The sequence below is a fragment of the Poecilia reticulata genome, chromosome 22, assembly GCF_904066995.2.
Source record: "Poecilia reticulata chromosome 22, P_reticulata-male-v2, whole genome shotgun sequence".
Lineage (NCBI taxonomy): Eukaryota > Metazoa > Chordata > Actinopteri > Cyprinodontiformes > Poeciliidae > Poecilia > Poecilia reticulata.
Window position 1 is genome coordinate 14,143,216 of NC_088851.1, and position 15,063 is coordinate 14,158,278.

The following is a 15,063-nucleotide window of genomic DNA, read 5'->3' on the forward strand; positions in this document are numbered from 1 at the left end:
CCTTTCTCACACATAATGAGCTGAGTACTCTCTTAAAGGGATACGTCTTATTTCTGTGCCCTGTGGGTACACCACCACTCTGTGCAGGTCAGAGCACTTGGATAGTTTGGATGGGGGATTAGCTTAGAAATCTTAGTTAAAGTATTAAAATATTTATTTGGAGGGGATTTTGTGCAGATCTTCTATCACTGGTAAAAATATACCTAGAATCTTTAATGTAAATGTTTAATTTCTTTAGAAAGGTTCAAACTCTATTGATCTTTCTATTGATCTATCTATCTGTGTTTAATAATATTTATTTTTCCAAATGGCTGAACTTGGTATTACCTTCACACACGCACACATGTACTTGAATGCAAACTGAGGACTTTGTATTGACATTCATTCATTTTAGTAAGTGCATTTATGTCTAACCCAGACATTTTATCTAAACCTAATCATTACTAGTCTATTCCTAACCATAACCTTAAATAAAAACTTCATTCACACCATACTTCTAAACCTAACTAGCAGAACTAGTAGAACTGCAAATAAAATAAGGGAGAACCAGGAAAATGTCCTTGTTTCCACAAATGGCCTCCTTTTGTTGGTAAATGATGTGAAAGTGGTCCTCTATATGTAGTATATACGAGTACACGCCCACACACGCACACACACACGCACACACACACACACACACACAACAGTCTTCAGAAGATTAACAAATAGAAAATATGAAACAAGCAATGACTTTACAAGTTGGAGTTGAGTAAAACAACATACATTCAAACTAATATCAGTTTTTAAAATCTTTATAAAGCACATATTTAGTGTATTTACATTGTAACATAGATATCTCGACACCAATCCAAGATGATCGCAATTAATGTTTATGGACTCCAAGATTCGCCCCTCACAAATCGTTCTGTAGACGCCCCTGTCAGTGTCGGATCATCCAGACTGTTGGGACCTCAGAGTCCCTCTATAAACTTCCCACAGTTTGAATGTTTTCCCTGATTAGTAACCGAAACCGGACCCCGGGCGGCCGGAGCGCTTTCTGAGAGCTGTGGGTCCGGCGGGCTGCAGATGAAGGGGAGGGAATCCCTCCAGTGTCTGACGCTTTCTTTTTTACCAAGGAAACCCACACGCGCTCGCTGACGCAACTGCCCATTTTAGGAAACATGCGTCAATGGGCCGAAGAAAGTGAGACAAAACCGGTGAAGTCCACAGCGGATCGCTGACGTCCGCCGATACCAAAAATAAAATGGAAAAAAAAAAAAAAAAAACCCGCTTTAACTGTAAACAACGTTTTGGATCTTTAGTCTCTGGTGTCCACCGGGGGAGAAACGAGCTCTGCTCTCTCTTTGCTGTGATCCACAAGACAAGAGGAGCGAACCCCTCCCCCTGCTGGATGTTTGCAACGCCCCGCCGTGACGTCGGACGTTTCGTTGGTGTTGAAAAGCCGTCGCGCTTCTTCTTAGTGCCATTGAAGTGAGTCATCTCTAGGAAGTGGGGTGAAAAGGGAAAGAAAAAAAAAAAGTTCGAGGTGTTCCGTGAGCGACAGAGAGAGCTCAGAGCAGAGTAAGTAGGCAAGGCGGCGGAAAATATTCAGAAGATTAAAAACCTGCCTGAGTCACACTGACTGTTGACTTCAGGCTGAAGTTTGCGCACCTGAGAGGATCTCTGATAGCCTAGTCTACCTGAAAGCACAATAGAAAATACTTTCCTCACAGGGCTACCTGACACAACCTGCAAATATCTTTTTAAGATGTTTTAGATCAGGTGTCATAACTGCACTTTGATAACTCGCTCTTGGATACCTGAACATCTCCAATCAAAGGATTTTTTTTTCTCTTCTTGCTGGTGCCTTTTTTTTTAACAGCGGGGGAATTGTGTGTGTGTGAGAGAGAGAGGAGGAGAAATAAGAAGAAGGAGAAAAAAAAAGGCTGCAGAGCTTTAACAGTCCCCTGAAATCTTCCTCTGTCCCGGATCATGTACCAGGACTACTCCGGGAACTACGACACCTCGTCCCGCGGCAGCAGCACCTCTCCGGCCCAGCCAGAGTCCTTCACAAGCGGCAGCAGCACGATCGGGAGTCCGATCTCTACCTCAAACTACCAGGTGAGACACACGGACCAGCTGCAGGCGCAGAAACCTCTAGGAATGCAATCCCCCTCAACCCCTCCCATTATGAGTTTGTAGATAACAAATAGCCATGTTAATGAATGAATCTGTTTTTAAAATGTTGGAAAATGTGACCAACGCGCACGTCTACCGGCGAAAAATCTGGATTTTACGCACGCAGACAAAGCGTTTATTATTTAGCACAGAGCGTTTCATACGATTCGATTGCTACTCAGTTCAAACTGCCATGGATTCAAGCCTCTGATTTCTAGCTGACATGCAGTCCTGTCTGTCTGTAAATCTGTGGCTTTCTTTGTGTCGTCTAGTTGGTTTGAGATACATTTTTTAAAAAAATGCATTTTAACCCTAAGAACCGACAGACTGAGCTGATAGGAGATGAAGCGTGTTCTGGATGCAACAGGCATGTGTGGAGCCGGGTGAAATTCACGCAAACACGCTCCTCAGAAGCAGGGCTTTTTTTTTCTTTTCTATTCTTTTTTTTCAGCTGGTTGTGATTGCGGCTCATCAAATATTGCAGACATATTTTTTTATTATCATATTTATGTACCGGACCGTCTGATTGGACGCGACGGGCTCTCCGGCCGCACATGGCACATTTCCTCCAGCGGGAAGCAGCTCGCACGGATAGAGCGATCAAACGCCTGCATAACGCTTCCTTACTGAGGAAATGCCATCCAGTGAGCCGTTTAGAAAACAAAGACAACGGAATCTGAGCATTAACTCAGACTGCAGCGTGCTTGAATGCTTCGGAATATATATCTATATAGATAAATATAGAAATAAATCCAGGACCAGGCATGTTATTTCCCCACACCCCGGTCTTACGTCTGCTGCACTTCTGTGGAAAAGTGGCGTCAAGGCTCACGCAACCTTACAGTAAACGACTTTTGGCCCGCATCTATCAGCCTGTAATCACTCTCTGCCAGTTTTCCATTACATGACCTCCTGTTTCTCTGTTTATTGGAGCAATAGAATATTTTTATCACGCCTCTAGCATTTCATATAACGACTCCAAGGAATGTCTGCGCCTCTGCTGCAGCGAGTTTATCCATCCATGCTTGTTTTATTACTTAACAGGAATTTTTTTTTTTTGCTCCGTGCCGTATTTCTGGATAAGAATTCCCGGCTTGTTCGAGCTGGCCGCTTCCCCCTTTCTTACTGGAACTGAGTTTGGTTCACACGTGCTGGACAAATCCCATACACAGTGAGTCATTGTAATAAACAAAGTTCCAATAGTCTGCCGGGATATCCGACGGAAAGTCGGGAATAAGTGGAGGAGGGGAAGGCGCGGGGAGCCCGGGACGTGCGTAAATTACGCGCAGCTGACAGGTCCTCAATCTGTGGAGGAGCAGCGATCTGCTCAGAAAAGTGTTTATTCAATGCGGACACCCTACGAAACCCCTGCTGCTTCTTCAGTTGGATTTTTTTTTTTGTGTGAAACTGGGTGGAACTCAGAAAACTTTGAAAAGGATTCAAATGACTATCTTGGTGTAATGAACCATCACAGGAGAAAAAAAGTGTGGGTTTTAGTATGCTGCTGTTACATGCTATATTGGAAGGATGCTCAAAAGTTGGACATTAAAAGGACAATAAGTAAAAAAAAAAAAGAATAAATAATAAAAACCTTTTCAACTAGTTGACAACTCTTTCCTTTCTTGAATTCCTTTTCATAAAAACAGCTATTCTTTGGAGTGTTTGGTTTGGGGTGGACATTACCATCTCTGGATGCCCTTGGAGATGCAACTGTGGATATATATATATATATATATATATATATATATATATATATATATATATATATATATATATATATATATATATATATATATAAAACCCAACGGAAACTGGCGCCTGTTTTAGGTTTAAAGTTTTCCACAAATTAATGCTTTCTACAGTTTCCAGATGGGTAGCAAACCGACCCGTTCCACAGAGCAGATGTTTCATCACCGTTGGTCTCATTCTGCTTTTTGTAGAACAATGAGATGTGCCGGACACCTTTGGGCTTTCCCACATGATTCACTGCATGTGTCACCGTTCCACTCTGGGGGTTACAGTCAACGTGGATTGAATCATTACTATAAGCCTTTAAACAGGGGGAGGAGGGGGGATGGATGTGTGAATTTAATAATGGTGGGAGGCGTTGGACGCAACACCCGGTGTTGGTGCTTCCAGCAAATTCATGCACTGAGATGCTCAGAGGATTAAGAGGCGAAGACGAGTTTTGGCCGAACATGGTGACTGTTTTTCAACCCGTTCATCACTCTTTTTTTCTCTCCTCTCTTTTGTTGTTTGTTTGTTTTTTTTTTGTTTTTTTTTTCCAGAAGTACAGGGTTGACATGCCTGGCTCCAACAGTGCCTTCATCCCTACAATCAATGCAATCACAACCAGCCAAGACCTGCAGTGGATGGTGCAGCCGACCGTCATCACCTCCATGTCCAACCCGTACTCCCGCTCCCACCCGTATGGACATCACCTGACCAACGGGCCGAGCCTGCTGCCGCACAACACACTGGCCCGGCCCGGGGTCATCCGCTCCACCGGCGACCTCAGACGGCGCAAGAGGGAGGAACAGGTGAGTTAGTCTGAGAGTTTTACATCACAACCACCCCGCCTGTTGATCCAACAGCTTGTGTAACGTGTCTTCTTCTTCTCTTCTGCGCGCAGCTGACCCCGGAGGAAGAGGAGAAGCGGAGGGTGAGACGGGAGAGGAACAAGCTGGCCGCAGCCAAATGTAGAAACCGCAGGCGGGAGCTGACGGAGATGCTGCAGGGGGTGAGCATCACGTCCAGCTGATCCGTGCACACAGGTTATTTGCGAAGACGTGCGATCCGGTCGTTCTGACGAGAGCCTGAACTCCACTCCTGCTTTTTGCAACCTCGCCGGACTGGTTTGACTCTTTAAGTGCTGGCTCTGACTGAAGAGATGACAGGCGTTGAAAAGCTTTTTGTCTCGGGCGGCTGCAGACAGAGGTTGGGCTGTCTCGTAGGCAGACAGTAACGGCATCTAAATGGACTAATTAGTGGAATTAAAGAGAGGCTGAGCTTGTCAGACCATTAAGGAGGAAGACAACCTGGAGTAGTGGATCTGGACGTAGGCAAAATTGTAAACGCCGCACACCAAAAATCAAAAAGACCATCACACTGGATTTTTTTTTTTTTTTTTTACTGATCCAAAAGTAGAAGCTTTCCAGTGAAATTAAGCCACAGTGTTTACTTTAAGACTCACGTCAGACCTCATGAATGACTTCCTGATACCTTTGCCCATGAGTCAAAGTTCTCAGACAGCATGTCGGCTTTATCGCTGCCGGTCTGACGTCCTGCAGTAATTTCCTCCTCTCTTTTTCTTTTGATTTGACACGTCTGTGTACAATGACCAAAGGAGATGGCATCCCCTAGAGACACAAGCAACACACAGTCATTAGGCGACGCTCAAATTCAGACACTCGGCTTGCAGGTTGCATGGCGTTGGTCCCGAGGTCTCCTGACAAAAATCAACAGAAACAGAAGCGGATGAACACTGCCCTCTTTTGGTGTTTTAGGAAATGACAGAAACCTTCTGGAGGCTCTGCCGAGCGAATGAATAGACTTGGTACAGATTAATGATCGTTTTGTTTCCAAATCTCTGAACAAAAGACAGTCTGCTGTGTGCTGCGTGTTACTCCCTTCGCTCTCAGGAATTTCTGTATGGTCACTGTCAGATTCAGACAGAAACAACTGCAGAAATTCTGCTTAGAAATCGACTGTGGCTCATTGCAGAAGCGAGTGAAACAAATCAAAAGAAGATACAAAAACAAAAAAAAGAAAGGGAGAACAAATATGACAGGTCCATAAAATTCCCCAAAGAAATGCAACATTAGAAAAATCTAAGAAAATAGTAAGTCAAACAACTGAATACTACCAAAATAAAAATGGTCTTGTGATAAAAATGGAAATGAAAAGAATGAAACATAAATGTTTTTAGTATCTTAATAAATAAATGGCTGAATGGAAGAACATTAAATGTAAGAAAAAAAAACATACAAGTAAATAAAAAATATATAAAAAAATAAAAACAGAACATCAGTAATAGAAAAAATTATATGGAAAGGGAAAAATTTTAAATATAAACCAAACACAAAATCAGAAGTAAATGTACTGATTAGCAATACATAATTATGTTTTCATAAAATATGTGGAAAGATAAATAAATAAATATCAATGTAGGAAAAATATAGGAATAAATATGTAAATAAATAGAATGGAAACTGGAAAACAGCAATAAAACATGCGGGTGGAATATTTTGAAAATGTAATCCAAAAAATATTCATATAGAAATATAAAGAGCAATTTTAAAAAAAATATGTGCATCAGTAAATGAAAAGATAAATGACATTATAACAAACAAATAATGGCAATTATGTAGTAGATCAGAAGAGGAACAAAATATATTACAATGGAAAACAATTGCAACTAGGAATTTTGAATGAAAAATAAAACTAATAATTTCACAATAAAAACCCCCAATGTAAGTTATGTTATTTGAATATATTATCATATATTTATAAATATTAACTACATTAAAATCATTACAATGTAATATTCTTATATTATAATATAATAATAATGTCATATATTAGCAATAATGATAAAGATGTAGAGATATTACTTGATTTTCAACACATAAGGATTTATAAGTTTAACAGTTTGTCTAAAAATCTATTTCTGACCTTTATTTTGTATTTCCTTCAAAGTTTGTCCATAGTTTCTCAGACCTGTCGTGTTCTTGCCGCTGCCCTAACATCCCAGCTGATGTTGTCCTTCCTCTGAACAGGAGACCGAGAAGCTGGAGGAGGAGAAGGCCGACCTGCAGAAGGAGATCGAGAGCCTGCAGAAGGAGAAAGACAAGCTAGAGTTCATGCTGGTCGCCCACAACCCCGTGTGCAAGCTGCCCGTCGACGAGCGCCATCAGCAGTCCGGCCACCACCAGCACCAGCAGCAGCAGCAGCAGTGCAACCCGCTGCAGCTCACCATGCGCCCCAGCCTGAACCCTCGTGCACAGATGAACCAGGTGGTGGTGAAGCAGGAGCCCGAGGACATAGAGGACGTGGTGGGCAAGCCCCAGCGCTCCGTCATCAAGCCCATCTGCCTGGGAGGCGGCGGCATCAGTGGCGGGATGTACTGCCCGGACGGAGACAGCCTCAATACGCCGGTGGTGGTGGCGTCCACCCCGGCAGCCACGCCAAACGCCCAAAACCTCATATTCACCTATCCCAACATGATGGAGCCCGAGAGCCCCTCGCCCTCTTCCGAGTCCTGCTCCAAAGCCCACCGGCGCAGCAGCAGCAGCGGCGACCAATCCTCCGACTCCCTCAACTCACCCACGCTCCTGGCACTCTGAGTCAGCCGGGGCGGGGCGCCGAGGCCCAGCTGGGAAACAAACACTGTGGTTGAAAACAACGAGGACAGACTGCCCCTCCATCCCGAGACCCTCTGGCTCTCGCTAAAGCACATTGAAAAAGTCCAGACCAAGCTGACCGTGTGAGCCGGCTCCCCCTCCTGATGGGAGGCAAGGGAGGTTGGGGAGGGGGAGACCCGCAAGGGCTACGCCGCGTTTCTTCTTCTTCTTCTTCTCCTTCTTCTTCAGCGTGAACGTTTTTGTATCCCTCAACGTGTGTGCAATCATCCGCCATCCCTTCAGCATTTCAACTGCAGAGTGTTGATTTGTTTACTGACATTTACGATGAAAAAAAGAAAAAACACAACCATCCAGAGAGCGACTTGTTAATATATTTTTCTGAAAACACCTAAAAAGCCATGCGGTCGACGCTTGCACTCTGCCGATCAATCTGTAACAAATCACCAAGCGAGGTCAGCATTCTGCTGGGATTTCTGCAGAGAGGCTAAGACTCTCATTTTATTTTTATTTTTTTTTATTTTTTCCTCTCAGACTCTTATGACTCAATTCAGGACAGAGTGCACACTTTGTCATGTTATTTCCATCTCTCTCTGTGTATTTATGACCTGTGCTGGTGGAATTTTCTTGTCCTCTCCTTTAAATCTGCAAGGTGACCTGAGGGTGACCTCCTCAGCATTACAGAGAATTTGAGCCATCCAGCTCCTCAATACTTTCTCTTTTTTTGCCATAGTGGCTTGAATTTGCAGTAGTATTGTGTGCTTTTTTTTTTTATTATTTCTTCCTTGGTGATTCTGTACCTGAACCCTGTTTTTTTTTGTTTGTTTGTTTGTTTTGTTTAGTTTTTTTTGGACAGTGTATGTGATTTACATTGATGTCAGGGATTATCTCTCATGTGTTTTAGTAGAACCCCCGTCGTTCGTGACGAGTGACTGTGGCAGAGGTGGTACTTTCAACAAAAAAAAAAAAAACAAAACAAAAAAAAAAGGTTTCATTTAATTGTTGTGAGTCGTTTTTTGCTCCGACATTAAAAACAAAAAAAACAAACAAAAAAAAAAAGTCTGAACAAAACCCTCCTCCGCTTCGTTCTCTAAATAAACATCCTTTTGTTCCGCCGCTGCCTTCTCAGGGGCCGCTCGGGTTTCAAAAAGCCAAATCTGCTTTTTCTCGGCACGTGTAAATCCTGTGTTGCATCGGTCCTCGTCTAAAATAGAAGGAGGGATTTTTTTTGGTCAAACTTGAACAAAAGCCACGGTGGTCCAGATTGTCGCCAGCTGCCAAATGATGTCAACCCTGTTTATATATATAAATATGTATAGGCTATATGGTGTTTGTAAAGCAGTCACTTTTAGTACAACAAAGATGTTTAAACCCAACTTGGACGGGCTGGTTTCTGGGTGCAGGAGGTACTTTTAGACGACGAGGAATAGGATGAAGAAGACTCTCTCTACAGCTGGTCTGACGTGAAAGAGCGAACACTTTGAAGAACTTCTTGTTCATCATTTTGTATATGTTAAAGGGGAAGTGAGCTCGGGCTATCATGCACTGACAGAACAGCGATATTTACCATATATTTAGTTTACTTGAAACATTCCATATGAATTTAACGCGACAGGGTTTGAACCCAAACACCCCTTTTCTTTTTCTAAAGACAAGAATTTGAGATGATTCCCGGATGCAGAAAACTACATTTTAAAGCCAATCCAAGCTGCTGCTACTCGTTTAGAAAGAACTCGTCAGCTGTTTTTTGATGTAATTTTAATTTGACTGGCTGTTTTCAATCAACGGGGGGGGGTCTTTAATTTGGCTGGACAGCACAAAGGGACAGATCTGAGAACCAAAACCCTCTAAATGTCTGTATGTCGGAGCGTTCTGGAGCCCCCCTCTCCACACACATAGGAAAGCCATTGACTGTAGATGTTCTACTGTACATGTCATCTGCTGTCTGTCGCCTGTTGAACTACAATTTCTTCTTCTTCTTCTTTTTTGTTTTCCCAAATGCTTTAACTGTTCAAAATGATTCAAAATGAATAAAAACAGCAATATGTATAGCAGTGTTTGTTAATTTAAAAGAGTAATAATAAAATAATTTTCATCTTGGAAAATGTCTGTTTTCATGCTTTCGTTCAGGTCGCCGAATGTCGAGATTTGACTTAGGTCCATTACTTTTGCTAATTATGGCAATAATACAAATACATATGAGGCACAAAATAAAGTCAAAGCTTTCCTCAGCACTTCTACTTTTTTTTTTACCCATCTCTGAGGAATACAAACTATATATATTTTTGACTTTAATATTGAGCAAAAAATAAAATGCATGAAATCGAAAATATAAAATGCAATATAAAATGTAGCAAGTAGACAGAAATTAACTTATTTTATACATGTAGAAGAAAAAGGTGTATTTCAGCTTGGATTGGTTTTGTATGTGCAAAACAACAGTGTAGAGGCTTTCAATGGTAAAAGACTCAAAATAATCCTGGAGTGTTACAATAGATGTTCCTGTATCCTGAATAAGCATTAGCAATTCCATAACTCCTTTTAAATTACAGACACCTTCAGGTAATACAATTGTCTATAGTAATAAAAGGGAACAGAGAAAGTATTTTTCATGAATAACTACTTAAAAGAAAATATCAGAATGTCATCAGCATATACCGTGATACAGCAGCTGTCGCAAATATGCATGAAAATAAAAAGTAAAAAAGTCCCAGACATTTTTTGCTCAGACAGTGAATTTATTTGGAAATAACATTTGTCCACATGTGGCTGTGAGCTAAACGGTGTTAAGCCAGGAATATCTATTTCTCCTGAAAATCAACAGGTGATGTAATTTGGCTGATGCCTCAGCAATAAATGATGCAAAAAATAATCCAAGAGTGAGGAAAGATAATAAGTTATGATGTACTGAAGAACAATAAAAAACACACCCCTCCACCTCCATGTTTCTAAAATACAGATATTTTCAAACACTCATATTGTCATAAGTGTGATTAAACACAGAAAACCATTTTCAAGAACTCAAATTACATTTTTTAAGTCATGACTCAAACTGCTGTAGGATTCTCAGTAAACAGATAACATACAATGTCACAATATCATCAACATAGATGTTTATATATTATCTGTTATAGGTTTGCAGCTGTGTGGCTTAGATGAAGACATCAGGTACATGAAGCTGAAAATCTGCCCCAAGAGAGTACATATTAAAATAAATATTTCTCCACATCTCGCTGTGAACTACATTGCATCAACATGACAAAGAAATAATGACATATACAAATTTTGACATAAAGACAAAATTATCTTCACATTTTCAAAATTATAAGAGTAGCTTTAAACTATTTCAAAGAAATATAAAAAATATCCATGCAAAAATGTTTCAGTATGAAAATACTAGTTATGCCTAACTACAGTGTTTCACGTAAAACCTTGATCTTTTTTGTTAAACTGTGGAAAATCTAGTTCAACCAGACACAACTAAACATAGTCTGTTTTGGAGAAAAACATGAAAGGCGCATCAGAAAAAGTTCAGTCACTGTTTTCAAGTTGATCACAGTTTTTTTCAGGGCCGACAAACGTTAACCAGCAGAACTAATTCTGCCTAAAAGTTTATTATGCGTGGAATGTATTACTAGAAGTTCAAGACCTTGGACGCCAATAAAGGCTGAAAAGATCAGTTTTTGTATTTTTCATAAATTCACTGATGACACACATTTTAAATTTTAGAATTGAATTTAAGTTTGTACTTTTAGTAAAATAGCCACAATATCATTTTATCATGATATTTCTGGCATAAAGATGAGTTTTTGTATTTTTATAAATTCAATGATGACAAATAAGCATATTTTAAATTTTACAAGGGAATGTAAGTTTGAATTTTCAGACAAAATAGCCACGACTTGTTCTTCTGATAATGGATTCTTTCTAACTTTCTATTTCTGATTATTCATACTAAACGTTTGGATAAAAATTAACCACCCATGAGTGAGCAGGATCATTTTCCATACAAGACTTTTGTCAAAAGGGTTCAGCTTTGTTTTTTGTTTCCGTTTCCTGCTAATAAGAATTTTAGTAAAAAGGCTGTGGCTTCTTCTGTGTGCAATGGTAAACATCTTAGCGTTTGCTGCCCTCAAGTGGAACTGTTGTGGAATTACAACACAAAGAAGAAGGCTTGGCTTTAATAACCTGAACTACAGGATCACTGCGCTGCATCATTGCTCAGACATGCACGCTTATAATGTTTGTTTTCACTATGAATCAGAAAATCTTTCACCTGCAACACAAAAGAAATTTTCTATTATACAGAAATGAAGAGAGCTTGGTGTGACATTAGTGAGACTATTAAGGTTGTTTCAGACAGAGTTTCATGACGTTAGCTGGGATTTAATATACTTTGTAAACAGAAACCCAGATTAACCACGAGAATTAAGGTATCCCGACTCTGATGGAATTTAAAAAGTTGAGTTTTTAGGCGTGGTCCTGTTGGGTCAGGTAGTCAAATCAAAGTTTAAAAGTGGATTCTTGAATTTGACTGTACCACTTGTACCTTCACAATATTTCCTGGACTTACTTGGTTCTTTCCAACAACTTACAGATTCCTTTCCAGAGACTTTGCGTTCTAAAAACGGACAGAAAACCGTCAAAAACTTCCATTGAACTATCCTGAAATGCACACACTACCTACTCCATTATAAGGTGGTTTTAAAGTATTTTTGTTTGTTCTAAAACCTAAGATTAGATATAAATTTGTAGCTCTTTAATTTAAGTCTAAAACACAATTTACACAGTACATAGGTTTTATGGCTCTAAATACGTAAGTAGGGCAAAAACATCTTTTTAGATTGAGCGTTGGTCACATCACACATAACTGAATAATTACATATATTTGCATTTGTTTATTTGTCATGAAAGAAAATCCTACCATAAGTGGCTTAGACTCTGGAGGAAAGCGGAGTATCATCTGTGAAAAGGAAGGCAGTATCTTTGAGGATGCCATTCCTTTTACATCTTCAACTGGTTTAATCAGCAATAAAATTGCAATTTTGCAAACTTGATCCTGTTATAGCTATTTTTACATACATCTCTACTGGTGGATGTGCTCTGCTGCTTTTATTTGCCCTGCATGTATTCTTCAGCAAGAAGGGATTAATCAGTTTTTGTACAGGCAGAACGTCTGTGTTAGGACCTTCTCGATTCTGAGATGGCTGCTGTCCTGCTGACGGTGACTTTCATGCAGAAAAGCAGTGAAATAAAATCAAAGTGAGGCACCGTGTGATTTAAAGTGTGAAGACGTGTCACAGGAGGGTGAACTAGATGTCTCTGAGTGCTGATTTAAATATTTATCTGTGCTGAAACCTCAGACTAAGTACTGACAGCTGCACTAAATGCTCTCAGCTGCCACTGAAACAGATTTGGATACAGATCAGTACACTCGCTCCAACAGTGAAGTTGGGAAAGAATTGTGTGAACGAATGCTCTAAAATTCTAATAAATATTTATGTGAATTCATTTATTCAAGGTGTTCTACCTCAAACTATATCGTCTCTGCCTCTGATGAAGCTTGGAAAACTTGTTGAAGATGTTAGTAATAGGAAGAGCAACAATAAGCAGCCCACAGACGATGCACAGGGTTCCTATCAGCCTCCCAGCTACTGTAACTGGGATTGTGTCACCGTAGCCCACAGTGGTCATGCTGATTGTGGCCCACCACCAGCCGACAGGGATGGTCTGCAGCTGTGACTCTTTGGACTCTCTCTCTACGAAGTATATAAGAGCAGAAAAGAGAGAAACCCCCAAAGATAAGAAGAGCAGCAGCTGTCCCATCTCCCTGGAGCTGTGCCTCAGTGTGGAGCCGAGAGAGCGGAGTCCAGCTGAGTGACGGGCCAACTTCAAAACACGAAACACTCGGGTCAGCCTCAAGATTTGCACCACTTTGCCAACATTCTCCAGCTCTTTACTCCCGTCTTTCTTTGTGTTATCACAGATTAAAGTCACATAGAAAGGGAGGATGGACAAAAAGTCAATGATGTTCAAAGCGCTGCTCAAGAACTTCTTGGCTGAAGGAGCAACAACCAAACGAAGAATAAACTCTGCCGAGAACAGAAGGATGCAGATGTTTTCCAGCAGGACTAGCAGTGGGTTTTCTATGCGCTTTTCATCAGAGTCCCCCTGATGAAAGTCTGGCATGCTGTTCAAGCACATGGAAACGATGGAAACAACCACTGCACTCATAGACAACACAGCCAACACTTTGGCTGAGGTGGAGTAACTGGGATTCTCAAGTCGAATCCAGATATTCCTGCGAACATTTGCACACCAGGATCCTTCAAACTCTTCCAGTTCGTCCTCTAAAGCTGAAAGATTCTCCGCTGAGGAGCCTGAGCTTTGGCGGTGCTGATCATCATCCCTCTGATCCAAACATATCTTCTGCATCAGCTCCTGAAATCTGTTGCTGCAACACAATTCCAGGTGGTGCTCCTTGATTCCCCAGTACTCGAGCTCCTGGAAAAATGAGACCACGCACAACCCGTCAACCAGGTGGAGCTTCCCTGTGAGGTAGAAGTTATGGAGGGAGCAGAAAAAAATTGGGCTGCGGTCAAAATAGAACTCGTTTTCAGAGGAGCTGAAGTCGTCACAGAGCTCCAAAATGGCTGCTCTGGAGGTGCAGCGCAGGAGGCGGGCGAGGCGGGTCTGTGGCATTCTCCTCAGGACAGAGTGAGCCATGCGCTGCCTGAATCCTCCAACATTGATGTTAATGAAGCAATCATCAGCTTGGTGAACGACTGTGCCGTATACCATGATGAAGCACCTGCTGCTGTCAGACTCCTTCCTGTTTAGAGCACCTGCAGACCAGAACACAGGTTTCATGTTGAATGTCAAGTATGCACCATGTCTAAATAAAATACAGAATACAAGCCGGTAAAGCAGTCATTTCTACTGAAATAATGGCAGAGACTGATAGCATGTTTTAAAAGGAGATTCTAGACAAAAAATGATCAGTGGTATCACTAACACTTATAAGAACAAACATCTGTTACAAAGAGGCAGCATAAAGTCACCTGACCTTGTGTTGTCGAGTGGCTCTGCTCAGTCCGGACTGCAGGAGCATTTGAGCGTACAGCAGACTGAAAACTCTGCACAGCTTCTCCCAGGCTGGGACAAGCTCTCTTAAGATGTTTAAACTTTCATGTGTGATGCATGGACAGGCCATGGCGCTGCAGCTCGTGTGAGATCTCCAAGGATTTTAATATGCTTTGATGTTGGGCACTGAAATTCTTCCAGAACCGTAAATGTTTAAATGATATTTATGCAACGGCAGAAGGATAAACAAATCTGCTCTGGTCTTTTTTTGAGGAAATATTGTTTAGAGTTTATTTCCATACCAGCTAAATTTCACAAACCACAGATAAAGCTGGATTTTTGAGAATACTGTGTGTTCTAGTGCGTCATTGGGATGAGCAAAGTCTGAGTTTTTACTCCTGGATCTAAAACCCTTGTTTCAAATCTTAGAAAAACAACAGAATGAGACAAAAAAAAAAAGAAA

At 41.1% G+C, this 15,063-nt stretch overlaps 2 protein-coding genes across 2 annotated transcripts; one reads left to right on the forward strand and one right to left on the reverse strand.

Moving 5' to 3' along the window:
- The first annotated feature begins 1,449 nt into the window (after positions 1-1,449).
- fosl2 (FOS like 2, AP-1 transcription factor subunit) lies at positions 1,450-9,622 on the forward strand. Its single transcript, XM_017302610.2, has 4 exons — positions 1,450-2,100; positions 4,446-4,697; positions 4,790-4,897; positions 6,936-9,622. The coding sequence occupies exons 1-4, from the start codon at positions 1,972-1,974 to the stop codon at positions 7,500-7,502; spliced, it is 1,056 nt and encodes a 351-aa protein (XP_017158099.1). The 5' UTR covers positions 1,450-1,971; the 3' UTR covers positions 7,503-9,622.
- Positions 9,623-10,234: 612 nt separating this feature from the next.
- LOC103458679 (delayed-rectifier potassium channel regulatory subunit KCNS3-like) lies at positions 10,235-15,027 on the reverse strand. The gene has a single exon (XM_008399668.3). It carries the CDS (start codon positions 14,385-14,387, stop codon positions 13,044-13,046), a length of 1,344 nt encoding a protein of 447 aa, XP_008397890.1. The 5' UTR covers positions 14,388-15,027; the 3' UTR covers positions 10,235-13,043.
- Positions 15,028-15,063: the final 36 nt, after the last annotated feature.